At 37.6% G+C, this 22,579-nt stretch overlaps 1 protein-coding gene across 2 annotated transcripts in view; it reads left to right on the forward strand.

The window, feature by feature from the left end:
• The window catches only part of CRY1 (cryptochrome circadian regulator 1), a gene marked incomplete at both ends in the record, with an annotated part of 66,481 nt that overhangs the window by 38,182 nt on the left and 5,720 nt on the right, over window positions 1-22,579 (forward strand). For both annotated transcript variants that reach the window (XM_080706529.1, XM_080706530.1), the window contains 9 exons: window positions 10,288-10,396; window positions 13,242-13,384; window positions 16,289-16,473; window positions 16,891-16,979; window positions 18,063-18,203; window positions 18,286-18,597; window positions 19,731-19,882; window positions 20,113-20,315; window positions 20,406-20,501. In XM_080706529.1, coding sequence (XP_080562655.1) covers window positions 10,288-10,396; window positions 13,242-13,384; window positions 16,289-16,473; window positions 16,891-16,979; window positions 18,063-18,203; window positions 18,286-18,597; window positions 19,731-19,882; window positions 20,113-20,315; window positions 20,406-20,501 — 1,430 coding nt within the window. The remainder of the gene's footprint in view (window positions 1-10,287; window positions 10,397-13,241; window positions 13,385-16,288; window positions 16,474-16,890; window positions 16,980-18,062; window positions 18,204-18,285; window positions 18,598-19,730; window positions 19,883-20,112; window positions 20,316-20,405; window positions 20,502-22,579) is intronic.

Raw genomic sequence — 22,579 nt, forward strand, 5'->3', positions numbered from 1 at the left:
ATTGCCATTCTCCTGTCTCTGCCTCCCAAATTCTGGGATTACAAGTATGTGCCACCACACCCAGCTCTGTGTGATTTTTTTTTTTTTTTTAATAGTTATCTCAGGTCACAGAAAATCTGGGACAGCTTTAAATGCAATCCTGTGCTTGAGGTATTTGGGACTGCATAAATTCCATGAAATTTTATTGAGATGGTGAATTTTCAGGGGAAGGAGGTTTTTGTTTTCTGGGGTTTTTTTTGTTTGTTTGTTTGTTTTTTGCAGGTCTGGGATGGAACCCAGGGGCATTTGACCTCCGAGCTACACCCTCTGCCCTATTTTTATTCTCTATTTTGAAACCGGTTCTCACTGAGTTGCAGAGGGCCTCACTAAGTAGCTGAGGCTGTCCGGAAACAGCGATCCTCCAGGTCTCAGCCGCCCGAATGCTGGGATTACAAGCGTGCGCCACCACGCCCAGCTCCAGAAGGAGTATTTTTGGTAAATATTATTTTTGAATAATTTTAGAAAATATGACAAGGTAATAGAGCCCTGTGTTCTCTGTCCCCAGGTTTCCCTAATATTAACACCTTTTATTATCATGGTACTTTTATCAAAATTGAGAGATTGTTGTACAAACTCCAGGCATTATTCAGGTTTTTGCCAGTTTTTTTTTTTTTTTTGTTCTAGAATCCCATCCAGATTACCACATTGCATCTAGTCATATATTTCCTTCAGCTCCCTATGACAGTGTCTCGGGCTTTTCTTATTTTTTAACTTTGTATACTCTTATTTGGTGCAGTGCAGTCACACATACTGAGGTGTGGAGTGATCAGAACACCCAGGCACACATCTCTTGGAGAACTTCCCTCCGGGTACCACCCCTTCCTCCCTTCTTTGTGTGTGTCTTTGAGGTGGGATTTAGTAATCATATATACATAGCATTATTTCAGTGGTTACATTAACGTCTCCATCCCTTCTCCTCCCTCCCTCCCAAAGGCCCTCCATCACTCCATTGGAGTGCTGCTCTTCTGACGTTACCCTGTTTCCCAGTTTCTATCTAGCTTCCACACCCTGTCCTTTCCCCCACTCCACACACATTTAGGTTTTTTCTGTGCTGTCTTAAATACACTTTGTGGTAGGGAAGGTTGGGGGCAGTTACTAGGGATTAAACCCAGGGACATTCTACCTCTGAGCTACACCCTCAGCCCTTTTTGTTTTTTGTTTTGAAATAGGGTCTCCCTAGGTTGCTGAGGCTGTCCTGGAACCTGTGATCCTCCTGATTCAGGCTCCCACGTTTGCAAGGTGTGCCACCAGCCTGGTTCAAACTACACTCTTCATAATAAAACTCACTACATGATACATACATACCAGTGTTTAGATATTGTGGTAGATGTTATTACTGTTCAGCCTCCCAGGTTCCTTTCTATAGGAAGTGTATGCTTTCCTACCTCGTTGGATCTGGCTTGGCGATATGACCTCCATTGACTAATGCAATGTGACTATAAAAGCCTTTGCTGGTGTGCAGTAGAGCTGAGTAAAAGATAAACTTTAGTTGTTTTAAGATACGGAAATTTTAGAGTAGTTTTTTCCATAGTATAACCTAAACTCTTCTGTCTTAACCAATGTACATGCTTCTTCCCTATCTTGAAGGCAAAATCTGTGTTCTCTTAATGTCCTTAAAGCTGTCAGATTAATTTTTCTAAAACATTTTAGATAACTGCATAATGCTACGAGAAAGTAGCATCATCATCATCATCATCATTATGTGCAGTACTGGAGATTGAACCCAGTGGGGTTCTACCTCTAAGCTACATCCCTAGCCCTCCTGGAATCCTCCTGGCTCAGCTTCCTAAGTACAGGGATTACAGGCATGTGCCACCATGCCCAGCAGATCCCATTGTTTTAAAAATGAGATACTATGTAGGGCTGTTGGGATATAATGGGTGTAAAGTGCCCAGTAAGACAGACGTGCAGAGACTGTTCTTTCTTTTTCATGTTTCTTCTCTTCTGACTGTTGAATCCAGTCTTTTTTTTTTTTTTTTTTTTTTTTAGATACTGGGGATGGAACCCAGGGGCATTTCTACCTCTGAGCTACACCTCCAGCCCTATTTTGTATTCATTATTTTAAAACAGGGTGTCACTGAGTTGTAAAGGGCCTCACTAAGTAGCAGAGACTGTCTGCGAACCACAATCCTCCTGTCTCAGACTCCCAAATGCTGGAATTACAAACATGTGCCACCATGCCTGGCTGAATCCAGTCTTTAAAAATACTCTTGTATGGTGGGGGAAATATCTCTTTTCTGTTCATTCATTCACTCATTCATTCATTCATTGATTCATTTGGTTAATCATTGGGTAGATATTTATTGAACTCCCACTATATATCAGGAATTGTCTGGGCACTGGAAAGTGGTGAACAACACCTAGCCACAGTCCAGTAGTCAATAATTCTCCTCTGTCTGGACATGATGATGTACACTGGTAATACCAGTACTTGGGAGGCTAAGATTAGATGATTGCAGGTTTAAGGACAGCCTCAGCAAGTAGTGAGACTTTCATCAACCTCATGAGACCCTGTTTAAAAATAAAACTTAAACGGGGCGAGAGAAGTAGCTCAAAGTTAGAATGCCCCCGAGTTAACTCCCCAGTGCCACACACACCATCCATCCATATCTCTATCTCTATCTCTCTCTCTCTCTCTCTCTCTCTCTCTCTCTCTCTCTCTCTCTCTCTCTCCAGCTATTAAAAATCATTTTGATACTTTAAGGTTCATCTCTATTATCACCAGGTTCTTGATATTTCTTATTTTCTCATAGTATCAACAGTATCCACTGTATGTCATAATATATGTTGTTTCCCATGATAGCAGGTTCTGTTGTGTTCATATATAGTACCTACAGCATATTCAGATATTTTTGCTAGATTTTATGCTCTACAGGCAGTGGACCCTCTTTATGTTTATATTTGTGTCTCTCATAAATCAGTGAATGAAATTATGTAAGTAATGAACAATATCATTCCTTGGAAATTATTTTAGGAATTTTGTGGAGGCATTTTTGGGTTGTCACAGTGGAGAGACCTAGTGGAATAAGTGTGGAAAGGCAAAAAATGGAATTCTTTCAAAGCTCAAAGTAGTTCCTCAAAATAAATAATTGTCCTGAGTCCCACATAACTTTCTGTCACATAATGTTTTACCACATGTTGAATATAAATGAAAAACATGTAATTATCTGAATTGAAAGCTTAAATTAATTGTTATATATGTGTTTTTTAGAGCCGGGCGTGGTGGCGCACGCTTGTAATCCCAGCGCTTGGGAGGCTGAGACAGGAGGAACCCACAGTTGAAGCCAGCCTCAGCTACTTAGTGAGGCTCTCAGCAATTTAGTAAGACCCTATTTCCAAATACAGTATAAAATAGGTCTGGGAGTATAGCCAGGAGGTAGAAAAAGCCCCTGGGTTCCACCCACAGTACCACTAAAAAAATTTTTAAAAATTAAAAAATATATGCGTTTTTTACATAATGTTAATATGTATTGAGTTTTTCTAGGATATATTTGTGACCTATATAAATCAAGGGAAAACTGTACTTTGTTTTGTTCAAAACTACAAAGTCTTGCTCAACAGTTCAAGAAATCATATCACCAAAGAGAATATCACTCGTGGTATTTGAATTACCAGGAACACAACTGGATCAATTTAGTTGTAGCTGTTGAATGTTTTCTTGTGTCATGTCCAGCTATTTGCTGTGTATAGAAGAATATGTTACTTCTTTTAAAAATATTAATAACCTTCCTTTAATTTCTCCTATATGTTAGAATTAGGGCATTATATTAAATGTGTCTTAAAATTGTGACTATAGATGTTTATCTATAAATTTTAGAGTTTTAAACAGGGCATTGCAGAATATTTGTTATAAAAAGTAACTTTTATGTCATGATATAGGTCCATGGGTTTGTGGTTTTTAGAGTCTGACAAATGTAAAATTTACCTTATAATATAGATATTTTTTCAGGATGTGATAGGAATGCCCATAATACAAGCACTTTGGGAGGCTGAAATAGGAGGATCACAGGTTCAAAGGCCAGCCTCACCAATTTAGGGAGGAGACCCTCAACAACTTAGATCCTGTTTCAGGCTAAAATATAAAAAGGGCTGGGGATTCAATCTCGAATACCAAAAAAAAATGTATAATTTTATCTTTATTAAACATTAAATCATTTTTAAAAGGAAAATCTGTATCACAAGTATTCTGACAACTAGAATAGATGAAAAAAACTTGTTGCACAGTTGAAATAATGCTATGAATATATACAAAATTATCAATTCCAATCTCAAAGACTTGCAAGGGGAGGGGCCCGGTGGGTTCAGCACCAAGAGCTGTGCTCATGTATTTTTCTGACTCTATGCCCCAATGTGATGTACTATTACAATGCACTAAAAAAGTAAATGAATAAATAAGATTTCTTACAAACCAGAAAAAATAACAAATGTAACTTTATTCAATTGGTAGATTGCCATTTGTAATTTTTAAAAATCTAATAAAACTCCAAAGACTGGTTTATGATTTAGAATCTATTTTTATGATAATTAAGTGTATCTAGAATTCCAGGGTTTGTTTTTTCTCTAAATTTGGCTGTTGTTTCATGTAAAGGATAGGAGGAGATGTTCTCCCTGTGGTCGTAATGACTTCAGCTTATATTCTTTAGATCAGTTCTCCGGGATCGGCAGTGCGTTGTTTTGGTTTAGATATTCTAAGAGTAGTTTCCATTGCTGAGTGTTTGATAAGATATACTTTAGAAACTCAAGTGCAGAACCAGATGGCCTCACTCTGGTATGACACATGTTACTTCATAACGCCTTGTTTTCAGTAGCAATAGGATTATGTTGTATTTTGCTGTTGCCCTTTTTAGATTATTTTATAGACAGAACTAGAAATACTAGTTATATAACGCTGTTCCAGCACAGGCTAGAAAGTAGGTCATTCTGATGGGAGTATACTAAACCGCCCACTGGTTGCTATAGCAATGACCTACTTTAAGAAACTATTTCTGTTGATTCATGTTGAAATCATCTCTTGGAAGTGTTATAAGGAAGCTTACTGCGTGTCATTTTCTTATAATAGCAATAAGTAGTGATTTCTGGAGGGAAAAAATCCTTAAAATGTTTAAAGTGAGTAAATGTATTTTCTCTCCTAACATTTTTTATTTTTAAATGATGCATTCAGTATTTCCATTAAATAATATAAGAACTGGTTTTTTGTTTGTTTGTTTAGACAATACAGTATGTGAAGAGTTGTAGTGAGTTTTACTACTATTTGGCTTATTTAAAAACGAATCCATTGGTTGTGTAATTAGCAGCATTATTAACTGAACCTTCAAATGGATGTAGTTCAAGAAAAGGGAATATAAAAGCCAGATGTAGTGGTGCACTCCTATAATCCCAGTATTTGGGAGGCTGAGACAGGAGATTGCAGGTTTAAAGCCAGCCTCAGCAACTTAATGAGACTCTCAGCAACCTAGCAAGACCCTGTTTTCAAATTGGAAAAAAAAATAAATAAATCCGCCTAGGGGTATAGCTCAGAGGTAGAATGACCTTGGGTTCAATCCCAAACACCACAAAAAAAAGATAAAAGAAATGGCCATATAGTATATGCCAAATTGGAGAAGGTCTAATAATATGTTTCTGTTAAATTATGTTTTATGCATTTTCAATAGAATATATTAAATCATTTTATCCAATATACAATGCCTACTCTATGGCACATGTATTTGTAATATATAAAGGTGAAATTGGCATGTTCTCTGAAGCACATGAATCTGAACTGAGAGCTCTGTCTTCCCAGTTAGAGTAAAGGATGAAGGGTTATATTTTGTGTAACTCTCAAGTGATATTTTCCATGTGGCACTAAAAATAAATTACACCTATCAATGAGTTGACACTTTGAACCTAGGCTGCTGAACATTTTTATGGTACTGCCAAGCGAGAATTGTATGCGTGGTGATTGGTTGATTCAGTCTTAATGGAATCGTGCTTCTTTTGTAAATACATATTCATAATTAACACTGGCCTTGTCACTGGGAAAGGTCAGACGTTAGTTCAAAGTCACACTGAGGTCAAGTGCATCCAGAGGGGTTTTAATTCAAATGAAGTTTCATATAAGTATAGGCATCCAACTAATTCATTGTTTTCTATTCTCACTCCTGAATATTCACATGTAGAAATACATAGTCTTATTCAAAAATAGAAATTATTCTTAATGGAAAATAATTATAACTTCTGTTTAAGGAATACCTTCCAAGTGATAGAATTCCTACTAGGTTATTTTATGTTCTTTCTAATTGTTTTAACAGTTACACAGGACAATTCTACTAGGTCATTTAAACATTTCTAATCTTTCCAACAAATGGGACAAAGCACATGATGAGATTTGTTTACCAAATTTAGATATAAAAACACAGTCTATGAAAACTGTGTAAATAGAAATCAGACACAGATAGTTAATTACCAGGAAGAGATCACACACACACACACACACACACACACACACACACACACACGCAGCTATGGGTTACAATTTGAAAGTTTCTATAGGATGAGGAGCATTATGTCCATTGATAATTCAGAGAATAGAGAAATTACTTTCAGCTATAATACATAAAACTTCATGGGACATGAACTTGTAGAGATGAGAATTCACAATGGCATTCTAGGCTGAAGAAAGAGCATGGAACCAACTCTAGGTTTGTGTAGGGAAAAGAGAACTAGTTTGATTTGGTGGGAAGAAAAGGGGAGTGAAGCAGAAAGTGAGCCTGGAACTCTCTATTAGTGGCCAAGAAAATAGTTTACTTTTTATTGTATAAGCTAAGTCTCAGAAGACATTGTCTAGGAACTTGTGCCTCACGGAGATTTGGTATTGTGTATTAAGATGGATTACAGTGGACGGAGGTTGTTGCTAGGCAGACCAGTTTTAAGGCATTGAAACATAAATAATACAGGCAAGAGATAAGAACTAGAATTACTGTACCCAGAATAGAAGCAGAAAAAAAAGACTAAAAAGTAATAACACTTATATAACAGTACTTACTATGGGCAGACACTGTTTGAAAAGCTTGGTATGTTGATTTAGTTCTCACCCAAATAAAGGCTGAGGTGGCTTCTATTACTGTTGCAGTTTTACAGATGAGGAAGTTAAAACTTTCTGGATTAATTGAAGCATAGTAGTACTTTTTGCTAAACTTGTTAAATTATAGAATGCTGAACATTTATGCCATAGAAATATGTGTGTTGCTTTGAAAGGATACTTAGTGTGTGTGAAATCAGGTTTTCAATAGATAAAGTATACTCATTTTGTTCTACTTTGAAAGGATATATGCTGATTATCAACTTTACACTTTTTGTGAAATTTTTTTTTTTCAGGCCTGGGGATGGAATCCAGGGGCATTCTACTCCTGACCTATACCTCCAGCCCTATTTTTTATTCTATATTTTGAAACAGGGTCTCACTGAGTTCCAACGGGCCTAAGTAGCTGAGGCTGTCCGCAAACCATGATCCTCCTGTCTCAGCCTCCCAAATGCTAGGATTGCAAGCATGCGCCACCACGCCCGGCTTATGAAAAAATTTTAACGTATATATTTCCCACCTCTGCCCAAAACTCTCACTCCCCCAGGGTATATATTACTAATATCATGGTAAGTAACCTACCATGAATGTGTAGACATAAGTAGGTACAAGGGACAGCACAGCAGTTCTTTTTAATATTGTGCTTTTCTCTTAACATCTTGTACCACATGGAAACATTTCCCCAAAAAACTTGAATAGGAAGAACTCTTGCTACTCCATACCAGTGCTGTTAAAAGAAGATGAAGTCAGTGCTACAACAAAGATTTGTGAATTACCTCTGCCTTGGATTGCTTCTCTAGAACAATTTAGTTTTGTACTGTTTCAGTTTAAGGAAACTTTAAAACACTAATTCATTCAGCTTCTTAATTTTAATTCTGTTTGAAAACTCTCTCGCTAGCCAGCTGCAGTGGTTTGCACCTGTAGTCCCAGTTAATTGCAAAGCTGAGTCACAAAGATCTCTTGACCTCAGGGGTAGCCTGGGCGACAGAGTGAGACCCCTTCTCAGAGAGAGAGAGAGAGAAAGAAACAACTTCTCTTGCTAAGCAAATACACATGTATAAAATTAGATGCTTCACCGTAAACATAACAAAACATGCTATTTATAATTGTGGAAAACTTTATGAAACTCAGATAATTTTATATCGCCATGCATCTAACAGTGTTCTTCTCCAAGTATTTGCACATTGGTAGTGGTGGGTTGAGGTGGGGAATCAGGTGTTAGGGAAATTATTCCAAACCAAGATAGAAGAGAAATGTGATGAAATACAGATTCGAGTACAGAAAGGGTTGTTTCCTTTTTGTTCCTGACCCTCTGAGGCTTCATCAGGTGAAATGGGCTGGGGTGCCTTCCACATTGTCGAGAGTAGAATAGCACTGTGGCTCTAAGTGCTACAGGTGTGACTTCTGAAGGGGGAGTGTCAGACCTAATAGACTCATGACACTAATGAATAACTACAGTTGTAAAAAGCAAGATTGCTTGATTAAGTGATGGCAGCAGAATGGCAGATGGAACAAGATAGTCTCGACTGAGAGCCTTCTAGAACAGGACTGTCCAGTAGAACTGTCCGCAGTGATAGAAACGCTCCGCATTGGTGCTCTCTAGTAGAGTAGCGTCCGCCACGCGTATCGCTGTTGAGGACTCGGAATGTGGCTCCTGTGACTGAGGGACTGAATGGCACATTTTAAGTAGTTTAAATGTAAATGGCTGCATGTGGCTTTTGGCTACCATATTGGACAGTGCATTCTGTAATATGTTATTCCTTATCTCTTAACCACTCTTATCTCACAAGTAAGACATAGCCACTCACCTCAGTGAGCTTTTGGCCTGTGGAAAAGGCAGAAAAATCGTTAAAATTAAGAACATAAAAGAAACAAAATAGAGAGAAAATAAGACATGTCCTGCTAAGAGGAACAGAATCTAGATGAAAATTAACAGGTGGCAAACAATGAGGTTGAACCTTCCAGGACTGACCTCTATTTTGGATTTGTTCTTGGGAAATGCTCTATTTCTTCACAATAGAAAATGCACAGTAAGCTGTCTTTCAGTTCTGCCTCAGAGTTTTCCCAGAAATCAAGTCATAAGTAAACCTTGTTAGTGCTTACTTCATTGAAAAAGTCTGTAGCCCACCTGTTCATGAGACCTTTCAAAAACATAATAATAATATGGTATTCTCTACAATCAGGATTTAATACCAAATAACTTAGCATTTATTATCATTAATTCCTTTTTCTTAATTAGATTAGAAGCATGAAAATGGGTATTATGATTTCTCTTAGATTATTACTATCTCCCCTAATAAAGTATGTATATTAAATCATTTACTCAGAGTCAATAAATTGGAGGTTCCCATTTTTTCCCCCAGTAAAAGATGTTCTAGATTTTTAAGGTGACCTTTCTATATGAATTACCATTTTTACGTAGAAAATTTTATTTCAAGTTTAAACAATAAAATCAGTTCATTTAATTGCTCCGATAATTACTTACATAATTTTTATTTTTTTATTTTTTATTTATTATTATTTTTGTGTGTGTGTGTGGTACTGGGGTTTCTGGAAGCCCTTCTACCTCCGGGCTACACTCCCAGACCTATTTTTACATTTTTATTTGGAAACAGGGTCTCCTAAGCCAGCGCACGTGGCTGGCTTCAAACCTGCGCGATCCTCCTGTTTCTGCCTCCCAAGCGCAGGGATTACAAGCGTGCGCCACCACGCCCGGCTAATTTTTATTTTTATAAATTAAATTTTTGCTAAGTCAATTTTATTTAATGAAAATTAGTGGACTTAAGGACAAAATATTGGGAAACTTGTGCAATAATTTTTTAAAAATTATAGTTTCTGGAAATAGTAATTTATATATCAGGAAGGAATAGTAATAAGATAATTTGAAGCCGGGCGTGGTGGTGCACACTTGTAATCCCCGCGCTTGGGAGGCAGAGACAGGAGGATCGCGCAGGTTCGAAGCCAGCCGCGCGCGCTGGCTTAGGAGACCGTTTCCAAATAAAAAAAAATGTAAAAAAATAGGTCTGGGAGTGTAGCCCGGAGGTAGAAGGGCTTCCAGGAACCCCAGTACCACCAAAAAAAAAAAAAAGAGAGATAATTTGACATTTCAAATTATAGAACAATCTGATTTTCAAACATCTTATATATTTTCAATATGTATTTTATTAATTTTAATACTTTTTTTTCTATAGGTTTTTGCTTCAATGTCTTGAGGATCTTGATGCCAATCTACGAAAATTAAATTCTCGTCTATTTGTGATTCGAGGACAACCAGCAGATGTGTTTCCCAGGCTCTTCAAGGTATTTTGAAAAACATTTGCATAAAATAATAATCTTTGTCCAAGATGGAATATACTTGGTAAGCAAGTAGGTCAGATCCCATGTTGTATGTGGCTGTCATATGTCTGTTTTTGAGTAAACCTTTTTCAAGCCAGCACATCATCTCTGTTTTTCTTTTGAGATTTGTTCTTCCTAAAATAGAATATTATTGGCCCAGATTATCTTATGCACTCAGATTATGTCCTCTCTGGTCAGTGGCAGAGAGTCATAGGTTTTCACATGGGCTATAAAATACACATGCACGAAACACACAGACGCATGAAGCACTTAGGAGTTTACTCTTATTTTTTTCAGTTACATACAGTAATCTATATAAAAATGCCATTTATGAGAACTTTCAGATGTATTTACTATGTCTAGAGCCATAGAATTAATTTATTTTTTGTTGAGTTAATATTTTAATTTTTACTTTTTGTTTAAAGGTACTACCTGCATTTCTTTTAAGTCTAGAAAGATATACACTTAAAAACAGGTCTCCCTCCTACCCCTAATCTCACATTCAGTTTCTCTGAGAAAGAAGATTCTTTTGTTAGTAATTTAGAGTCTCTGGTTTTATTATTCTAGTATAACAGTAGCGAGGCTTTTTAATAAGTAACTAATCCTGTTTCCCACATTAGAGGTAAAACTGATTTAGACATAATAATAGTTCCTTTAATTTATTGGGATGGTTGATAGTGGCTTCTGTGCTGATGTCTCCTCTTGGCGTGTGTGTGTGTGGGGGGGGGGGGTACTAAAGATGGACCACAGAGGCATTCTATCTCTGAGCTATACCCCCAGCCCTATTTATGGTATGGTATGGTATGGTATGGTATGGTATGGTATGGTATGGTATGGTGTGGTGTACTGATATTTATAAAACAGTACACCCAAGAACTACAGAATGCACATTTGTTTCTAGTGCACAGGATACATTGACCAAGACAGACCTCACTCAGCCATAAAGAATCAGTTGACTACAGATGACTGAAGCCTTACAGTTTATAATCTCTGACCTCAGCAGAATTTAGTTAAAAATGAATAGCAAGAAAATAGCAGACATTTTTAACTGAAATGGAAATATATGTGCAAAATTTATGTGACTTACCTAAAGCAATGCTTAGAGGAAAATTAATAGCTTTCAATATATATATATATTTTTTAATGTGGATCATACTGAAAATGGCATGTATTCAGAGAGTGCTTGGTGCCCTTCCCTCCCCCACCCTCCCCTCTTCCAACAGTGAGTGTCCAGGTTGACCTGCTACATTCATACTTTTACACATATTTTTTGTTTGGTTGGTTTTTGGTTTTGTTTTTGTTCGGTGGCACTGGGGATGGAACCCAGGGGCCCTCTACCACTAGGCTACACTCCCAGGCCTATTTTATATTTTATTTGGATTTAGGGTCTCTTAGGCCAGCTGAGGCTGACTTCGAACTTGCACGATTCTCCTGTCTCAGCCTCCCAAGTGCGGGGATTACTAGCATGTGCCACCACGCCCGACACTTTTACACATATTTGAATGTAGCTCCTCCATTAATCAACCTCAGCCTTCTTCCTCTCCTACCCATCCATTCTAGCTTTGCTGTGGTTTCCCCTGCATTATCTGAAGTCCCTCTGTTATCCCCAGTACTCCTAGTTTGGACATACTAGAGAAAACATATGTCCCTTCTCTTCTGTGCTTGACTGACTTAACATAACTCACTTAACATAATGTTCTCCAAGTCTTTCCATCTTCTTGCGAAATATTATATTTATTTGAAAAGAAGCAATTGTCGGGCATGGTGGCGCACACATGCTTGGGAGGCTGAGACAGGAGGATTGCGCAGGTTCGAAGCCAGCCTTAGCTGGTTTAAGAGACCCTGTTTCCAAATTAAAAAAACATAAAATAGGTCTCAGAGTGTAGCCCGGAGGTAGAAGGCCCCTGGGTTCCATTCCCGGTACCACCAAAAAAAAAAAAAATAATAAATAATAATAATAATAATAATAAGGAAGGAAGGAATTGAAGAACTAAGTTTCCACCTAAAAGAAAAAAAAAATTAAACCAATTAAAGGAGTAATAAGCAGAAGGAAGGAAACTGTAGTCAGCTAGATAATGGTAGAATTACAAGTAATTGTGTGTGTGAGAGAGAGAAAGAGTAGATTTTGAACTTCAAAAATTTTCACTGCTTTCTTGAGGAAATTCACTTCCCTTAATTGATGGTTTCTTCACTTAAAATCACTTTAAGGAAATAGCACCTGGTACTCAGGGAGTAGTTGCTATTATTATTACTATCTCTGAATTTTCTGCAGTTAATAATCAGAAATAAAATATTTATGCATACAGTAGCGCTCAGCAAAGCAACTTATAACCATACCAACTAGCAAAGATTTGTTAAAGACCAATTCTTAGAATCAACAGATACAAGTTCAGATGTTCTGACTTTCTGTGAACTTACACAAATCCCTAATTTTTAAAAGTAAGCTAATCTAAAAATGGAGAATTTGGCCCAACTGCCAAATTCTGAGTGTTTTCAAATGAGGACCAAATGAGATAATGTAATTGTAAATAATTTACAAATGTAAAATGCTATGTAGACACATTTAGTGAGAAATGGTTTTAAGTATATTGCTAGGTTGATTAGTGCCTAGCACGTGATGGGAATATAGTGAATATACATCTGTGGTTTACTTATTTTTTAGTTACTAAGTACTGTATTTTCTTCCTGCATGTTTGAAATTTGTTTTATGTATATTATTTTGATATGTAGATTTTGGCCTTTTTACTTATTGTTATAATAGGAAATACTATAAAACTGAGTTCATTGTTGTACCTTTCTCTTGTTTTAGGAATGGAACATTACTAAACTTTCAATTGAGTATGATTCTGAGCCTTTTGGAAAGGAACGAGATGCAGCTATTAAGAAACTGGCTACTGAAGCTGGCGTAGAAGTCATTGTACGGATTTCACATACACTATATGACCTGGACAAGTAAGATTTTGTTTTTTATGGTGGGAAAACATACATACAGAATTTACCATGTTGAGCACTTAAAAGTATACAGGCCAGTGATATTAAATACATAGACAAATGGAAATAATATACATCTTAGAATTGTGAGAGAATTAAATGAATGAATATATATCAAACCCTTAGCATTTTATGTAGCTGCTGTGATTTTTTATTTACCCATAACAAGTATCAGAATTATAGACATAAGATAAAAAATGTAAGACATTTTTAATTTACCCATAACACGTATATAACTATAGACATAAGATAAAAACACTTAAGTATTTTCAATTCCAAACTATTATGGATTGAAACTAATACAAACTTCGTTGAACTATGCTAACTCAATCTGTGTGGTCTGGTTGTTTTTTGTTTTTTTTTTTTTTTTTTTTTTTTTCGGGTCTGGGGGTGGAACCCAGGGGCATTCTACCTCCAAATTACATCCCCTGCCCTATTTTTTATTCTTTATTTTGAAACAGGGCCTCACTAAGTTGCAGAGAGCCTCACTAAGATCCTCCAGTCTCAGCCTCCCGAATGCTGGGATTACAAGCATGCACTACCACAAGCGAGCACCACCATGCTGGGCTTCTGTTATTTCTTAAAGTTACAGTTTAAAGTTATTTAAAGTTACAGTTTATGTAACACATAGCCATAAACTTCCTTGACACATTTTACAGTTGTCTTAGTTGTTTTATTTCATGTGTATTTTATCTTTTTATCTAGATTTCAAGTTTAATTCTCTAAACAATGGCATAATGCTATATATCTTTAAATTTATTTCTTGAAATACCAGCTTTTGATGATGCTTTGTCCAAAAATGATTCTGTGACTAAATTTAAAAATGCTATTTGTAAGCCGGGCGTGGGGACGCACGCTTGTAATCCCAGCATTCGGAGGCTGAGACTGGACAATCGCAGTTCGTGGACAGCCTCAGCTATATAGTGAGGCCTTCCATAACCTAGTGAGACCCGGTTTCAAAATAAAGAATAAAAAACAGGGCAGGGGGTGTAGCTCAGAGGTCAAATGCCCCTGCCTGAGTTCCATCCCCAGACACGCAAAAATATTTTAAAAATTTAAAAAAAATAAAAATGCTATTTGCTAGTAATTTGGGAGGTTCATAAGATTTGTTGGAGCCAAGCGTGGTGGCGCACGCTTGTAATCCCAGCATTCGGGAGGCTGAGACCAGAGGATCGCGGTTCGCCGATAGCCTCAGCTACTTAGTGAGGCACTCTGCAACTTAGTGAGACCCTGTTTCAAAATAAAGAATAACAAATCGGGCAGGGGTGTAGCTCGGAGTTCAGATGCCCCTGGGTTCCATCCCTAGACCCGCAAAAATAAAAATATTTGTTGGCTTACTAAAACTTTTAGCATATGGTTGTCCTTAAATACTGAAATATTTTAACTTATGTACCTTTTTAATTGCTTTTAAATTATTTGTATATTTAATCAATCTAATACTAATGTGATTAACATGACAAACAAATTGTATTCCATTTTTCCAAGTATTTCAAAAAAGTCACAAGTTGATTCAGACAGGGGTCTTAATTGATAGGATAGATGCCTTATATCCTTTCATAATAAACCTGCCTTTTACTTTATTGATTAGTATCATTAAATCAAGAAGATTTGTTTTGACTATATGTGTAAACTCAAAATACTATATACCAAAAGAAAAGTTACTTAAAGCAGGCAGGATAGCTTTTTTTTTTTTTTTGCGATTACTTTCTGTACTTAGAGTTGGTAATAATTATACATGGTATATAATTAAAAATACACTATATTTTGGACTAAACTTTAATTATTTATTTATCAGCTTTATAATCTTGGCTAATTTCCATGGCCCTCCCATAGGATTCAGTGTCTGCATTTATAAAATGAACTGAGCCGGGCATGGTGGTTCATGCCTATAATCCCAATACGAGGAGGCTGAGATAGGAAGTTTGAAGCCAGTCTCAGCAACTGAGCAAGACCCTGTTTCAGAATCTATAAAATAGGGCTGGGGTATAGCTCAGTGTTATTATGCCCCTGGGTTTAATCCCCAGTACCAAAAAAAGATGGATTTTCCCTGTAATTCTTTATTCAGGACAAATGCTACATAAATGGCCTTAATGAAAGAATAGTTACTCCAAAATGGTATCTAATCTAAGTTATCATTGGCAAAGCTAGTTATTTTTTTTTCCCTTTGAAATATGACTTGACTGAGACAACACTGATCAGATATAAAGTCAGGCATGGTGGTACATGCCTATAATCCCCGTACTTGAGAGGCTGACACAGGAGAGTCACAGGTTCGAAGCCAGCCTCAGCAAGTAGTGAAGCTCTTATCAAACTAGCAAGACCCTGTTTCCAATAATAATAATAATAATGATAATAAATATTTAAGGTAGTTAAATATAAATAACTTGGAATTTGGGCACTTACATGTCGTAAATATAATAGTCCCCACCTTTTCCCCAGTGAGGTGTTATAATACTACCAGTGGATACCTGGAATCAGGGATAGTACCAAGCCTTATATATCCTGTTTCTTCTGCAGGCACATACCTATAATAAAGTTTAATTTACAGATTAGGCGCAGTAAGAGATTAACAACAAACTGTACCTGGTGCATATGCCTGTAATCCCAGTTACTAAACTGGGTTTGGGAGGCTGAGAGAAGAGGATTGCAGATTTGAGGTCAGCCTTAGCAATTTAGGGAGACCCTCAGAAATTTAGTAAGACCTTGTTTTAAAATAAAAATAAAATAAGTCTAGGGGTGTGGCTCAGAGGTCATACGAAAAACTAATATACTAAAAGACTGAAATAACTTTTATTTTCCAATTTTAAGCCTTTTAACCGCTTATAGACCAAAATATATCGTCATTTTTACTAACTCTTGTAATAGGATCATAGAACTCAATGGTGGACAACCGCCTCTAACTTACAAAAGATTCCAGACTCTCATCAGCAAAATGGAGCCGCTAGAGACACCGGTGGAGACCATCACTGCAGACGTGATAGACAAGTGCACCACTCCTCTGTCAGATGACCACGACGAGAGATACGGGGTCCCCTCGCTGGAAGAGCTGGGTAGGTGCGGACCCTCGTGGGCACGAGGCGCAGGAGTAAGTCATGAGTCGCTCAGTTTCACTTGTTTTAATGGCTGCGTATAAAGTATTTTGCATTAGGAGAGAGAGAAAGGGGGAAAATGAAGACAGAAAAGAAACTCATAAACTAAGTGGCAAGTGTGTCCATCATTTACGTATTCTATAAATATGTGATCTGTTGTTATCACGTTAAGATGTACACCCAGAAGAATGGAGAGCACACCCCACCCTCTGCAGGTGAGGTCTGTGTGCACTCAGTTCGTTTTTATTCTGTTCACATAATTTGTTACCAAGTAATCTGTTCTCCCAATTATTGTGGTGAAATAAGACACTGAGGGTGTTTATTATTTGAGTTTCAGAAGCATAACACATTTTTCTTTTCATTTCTCTCCCGTTTTAGGTTTTGATACAGATGGCTTATCCTCTGCAGTGTGGCCAGGAGGAGAAACTGAAGCACTTACACGTTTGGAAAGGCATTTAGAAAGAAAAGTATGATCATGTAGATCATATACCCATGCTCCTATTTCCAAACTGGCATTTTAAAAATAATTTCACTCTCCTTAACGACCACAAATAGACTGTTGGAAAAGGAGGGTTGAGGGAAATACTTGACACAAATACAATTACTAGAACGTTAACAACCTTATTTTTAAATTTCTATATAAATTTAAATGACCAGTTGGTCATTTAATGCTCTTTCCCTTTCTCTTCTGATTACTTCCCCTTTGGCTACTACCATACTGCCTCTTCTTTCTGCCTAAACTCGTGTCAGATGACCATAACCTTGAAGCTAGAAGATAGAATTTTCCCACAGTGTTGTCCCTTTATTCACGAAGGAAGCATTCTAAGACCCCAGGAGATGCCTGAATCTACACATAGTACCAAAGCCTATATGTACTGTTTCTTGCTGTACCTATGTATCTATGATAGTTTATTTTATTGATTGGGCATACTAAGAGATTAGCAATAATAAGTAAAGAAAAAATAGAGTAATTATAACTACATAGTATAACTTATTTAAAACTTAAGAAATTTTCCATTTAATATTTTCCAACTCTGACTGGCCATGGACGATGGAAACCTGGAAATGTGAGGCTGTGGAGAGGGGGTTACTGTATGTCACCTTGCCCTCAATGTCAGAGACTCGAGCCGGGCGTAGCCATACACACTTGTAATCCCAGTACCTGGGAGGCTGAGGCAGGAGGATCGCAGGTTTGCAGCCAGCCGCAGCAATCTCTGGGGCCCTCTGCAACTTAGTAAGACCCTGTTTCAAAATAAAGAATAAAAAAAATTGTGTGGGAATGTAGCTCAGAGATAGAACGCCCCTGGGTTCAATTCCCACTACCACACACACAAAAAAGAGACTCAAGGCGCTCTCAGCTTTGTGCTGGGAATTTGAAGTTTTTTCACATGAGGGCATGCTGCGTAAGGGTGGCTGAAACAAAAGAATGCATGCTTCTTTATCCTAAAAAAAATTAAAGCATGAAATTTGATAATATGAACTATAATTTTTTAATCTCAATTTGAACACTTTGAAAAGGGCATTTAGTTAACCTCATTGTTTGTTCTCAGGCTTGGGTGGCAAACTTTGAAAGGCCGCGAATGAATGCCAATTCCCTCCTTGCGAGCCCTACTGGACTTAGTCCTTATCTTCGATTTGGTTGTTTGTCATGTCGACTGTTTTACTTCAAGCTAACAGATCTTTACAAAAAGGTATTATCTAAAATTAGAGCTTATTTTTTGAAAATACTTTTTTAAAAGTTGCTGATTCCACTTCCTTGCTTTTTAATCATAGGTAAAGAAGAATAGTTCTCCTCCCCTTTCTCTGTATGGGCAACTGTTATGGCGTGAATTTTTCTATACAGCAGCAACAAATAATCCACGCTTCGATAAAATGGAAGGAAATCCCATCTGTGTTCAGATTCCTTGGGATAAAAATCCTGAGGCCTTAGCTAAATGGGCAGAAGGCCGGACAGGCTTCCCATGGATTGACGCCATCATGACACAGCTCCGTCAGGAGGGCTGGATTCACCATTTGGCCAGGCACGCAGTCGCTTGCTTCCTCACACGAGGTGACCTGTGGATTAGTTGGGAGGAAGGAATGAAGGTACGTACTCCAGCCAATGTAGCATGGTGGGTTTTGAAGACGTTTCTACCTTAAAAGTAATATAGGTTGTCTCTTATATACACTCATTTACATTTTTCAATAGTATATAGTCCCCATAGTACAGGCCTATTTTTGGAGAGCAGGATGGTAAAATAAGACATGAGAAATGGTGAAAACTGGTTAAACCCATGAACCTAAAGTCATTTCCATGATTAAACCAGCCCAGCTATTAGGAAAACTATTAAGATTTAACATTCTGGATTTATTGGGTAAACATATGTGTAGGTGATTATTTCTGTCACAAAATGGATTCACTCATGAGTTCTTAGAAATAAAAATACATGTTATAAATTTTAAAAGATAAGCCATTTCACCTCAGTTCAATGTACTGGCTTTTTAGTAATACTTCTGTAATATAAAGTGAAGCATACAACATTTTGTGATGTCATCTTGTGCTCATACATAACAGGATTCACAGATATGTTTTACCTTCCTGGCTGTATTTTAAAATTTCTTTATCCAAGGACCATTTCTGATGTTGGTGCTTATTTGTTTGTGTGTTTTTTTAATCTCCTTTATTTCTTAATACAAAGTCATCTACACACATATATTCTATCTACTTAATATATTTATTTTAAAAACAATTTATTTTAATTCTATTTTATTTTTAATCAAAAATTTGAAATTTATATGATACTGCATTTTCAAACACACTTATATTTGTATGTGCTCTCTTTTCTAGACCAGTGTACCATATCTACGTTTTTGTTGATTTATTTGGTAGCATTTTTGCTTTCTTGAATATGGTTTACTCTGATTTTTTTCTCTCTACCAATATCCTGTCATCCTTTAAAGTCAGTGACTCAAGTAATTTTTTACTCTCCCCACAAAAACACTGCAAAGGTTGGAGAAGTAAATTTGATTCAGAAATCTGCTGTATTGCCAATACAGTTCGTTCCCTGAATAGCTCATTATAGAACAGAACATACACAGGGAGGCTAACTTTGAAATGCTCAGTTTTACAGTTCTGTGCTAGATTTTCTTTGCCTTGACCTTTTATCTACAGTGACCTCAAAATGCTTGCTTTGAGAATTATGTGTGTGCAAACTAATTGGTGACTGTTACTTCTGAAGGTATTTGAAGAATTACTGCTTGATGCAGATTGGAGCATCAATGCTGGAAGTTGGATGTGGCTGTCTTGTAGTTCCTTTTTCCAGCAGTTTTTCCACTGCTATTGCCCTGTTGGTTTTGGTAGGAGAACAGATCCCAATGGAGACTACATCAGGTAAATCAAGGGTGATTATTATTCATTGTGGAATAACTAATCCAGGAAGAGCTTGTCATGGTTAAGCAACGCTTAAAGTATTCCCCACTCATGATGGGCGGCAGAGACGAGGAGAAGGGTAAAGAGATCATTTACGTTGACTTGATTATTTTGGCCACTCATATCTAGTAGTCTGCTATAGCTTGTTCATAGTACATTTTACTAATAACATTTTTTCCTTCTTCCAAAAGGCGTTATTTGCCTGTCCTAAGAGGTTTCCCTGCAAAATATATCTATGATCCCTGGAATGCACCCGAAGGCATCCAGAAGGTAGCCAAATGCTTGATAGGCGTTAATTACCCCAAACCAATGGTGAACCATGCCGAGGCAAGTCGTTTGAATATTGAAAGAATGAAGCAGATCTATCAGCAGCTTTCACGATACAGAGGACTAGGTATGTCAGTAACCAGCTTTGATTTGTAACTTTGGCAGTTGTGTATGTACCTGTCTTCATCATATTTAATAGGAAATTTTTTCTCTTTAGGTCTTCTTGCATCGGTACCTTCCAATCCTAATGGGAATGGAGGTCTCATGGGATATGCCCCTGGAGAAAATATCCCAGGTTGTAGCAACAGTGGAAGTAAGTGAAGGGGAAATTTATGTATTAGTAATATAAAGAGATTCATAATCAGCTATCCATTCACTGATCCTTACTTTTTTTTTTTTACTTTTTTTCTTTTTTGCGGTACTGGGGATGAACTCAGGGGCATTCTACCCCCGAGCGACACCCCCAGCCCTATTTTTTATTCTTTATTTGGAAATAGGATCTCACTGAGTTGCAAAGGGCCTCACTAAGTAGCCGAGGCTGGCTTTGAACCTGTGTGATCCTCCTGCCTTGGCCTTCCAAATGCTGGGATTACAAGCGTGTGCCACCACGCCCAGCTGATCCTTACTATTATAGGTCTTATTAAGAATGTTGTATTATTATTATTGTGGTGGTGGTGGTGGTGGTGGTACTGGGGTTCCTGGAAGCCCTTCTGCCTCCAGGCTACACTTCCAGACCAATTTTACACTTTTTTATTTTTGGAAACAGGGTCTCCTAAGCCAGCGCGGCCAGCTTCGAACCTGCGCGATCCTCCTGCGTGGGGATTACAAACGTGCGCCACCACACCCGGCTTTAAGAATGTATTTTTAAAATTAGTTGTTCTGGGCGTGGTGGCACATGCTTGTAATCCTAGTACTTGGGAGGCTAAGAAAGCTGTACTGCAGGTTCAAGGACAGCCTCAGCAAGTAGTGAGACTCTCATCAATCTACTGAGACCCTGTTTCAAAATAAAAATAAAATATGGCTGAGGGTGTAGCTCAGAAATAGAATGCCTCTCTTAGTTCAATTCCTAGTACCTCACACACACACAAAAAAAAATTAGTTGTAATAGCCTCTTTGTATACATGCAAACATGTGTGCACCCACACACCCATCTGCCCCCAACACCACTGGTGACCCTTTAAAGATGGGAGGTAGTACATGTAGTAGATATTGATTAGGCCAAGTTAAAGACCTTACAGACTGAATGAAGTGATTTCTGTGGTGTTGTTGGGTTTGTTGGTGTTGTTTGCAGTGCTGTCAAACCCAGGGCTTCACCCAAACTAGACAGGTGCTCTACCGCTGAGCTGTACTCCAAGCCAGGAGGTCAATTTTGATAGTAAAAAAATTTGAATCTTCTGTTTTCAGAATGTTCACTGTTTTTTATTTACTTTTAGGTACACATCAGCTCATAAGATGATTAAGAGACCCTGTTTCCAAATAAAAATATGAAAAATGGGTTTCTGGGGAGTGTAGCCTAGCCCAGAGGTGGAAGGGTTTCCAGGAACCCCAGTACCACCAAAAAAAAAAAAAAAAAGGTTAGGTCGCTTAACCAAGATCCCACCATTAGTAAATTGAACTAGGATTCAGATCCACATCTGACTAGGCGGGGAGGGAAAACAGAAACTAGTGAAAAAGTAATAGATTGTAAGATGCTACCTCCACTTGCAATCGGAGAAAAAGAGAGCTCACCAAGAGCTGAAGGGACTGGAGAGAGCGGATTAAAGATGGAGCTAGGAAGCACTTGGGAAGTCGATGAAGAAGAGGACATTTTAGACCTAGAAATGGGAGCGGCTGTGGGAAGGCCCTCAGAACTTGGACTATGCTATTAGCATTTTCCTCCACATGTCTTCTCCTTTTGAAAGAATGTATGGGGTTTTTTTTTAAAGCTATCCCTTTATTCCCTACACTTATCCTGTTTGTAGGCTTTTATCTTACAGTGCTTGTAAGATTCATCGAAGGGCAAGATTCTTCATAACTTTTTAAATATTTTTAAATGACCATGGAAAATTCTTAATCTTTATAATACTAATTGCATTTTTCATCTCTCATTCTTATACTTCTTATATTCTGTAAAGGAATAGCTGTCTTAAAGTACTTTTGTTTTTATAATAAAACCCCACAATCTGAGCCGGGCATGGTGATGACATATGTCCATAATCCCAGCACTTCAGTACATAGGAGGCTGAGACAGGAGGACGACATGTTAATGGCCAGCCTCAGCAACTTACTGAGGCCCCGCTTCAAAATAAAAAATAAAATAGGGCTGTGAGTATAGCTCAGAGATAGAATACCCTGAATTCAATCCCCAGTGTCACACACGCACATACACACACAAAAAAAAACACCACCACA

Source organism: Muscardinus avellanarius, assembly GCF_963383645.1.
Source record: "Muscardinus avellanarius genome assembly, chromosome: 11".
Classification (NCBI taxonomy): domain Eukaryota; kingdom Metazoa; phylum Chordata; class Mammalia; order Rodentia; family Gliridae; genus Muscardinus; species Muscardinus avellanarius.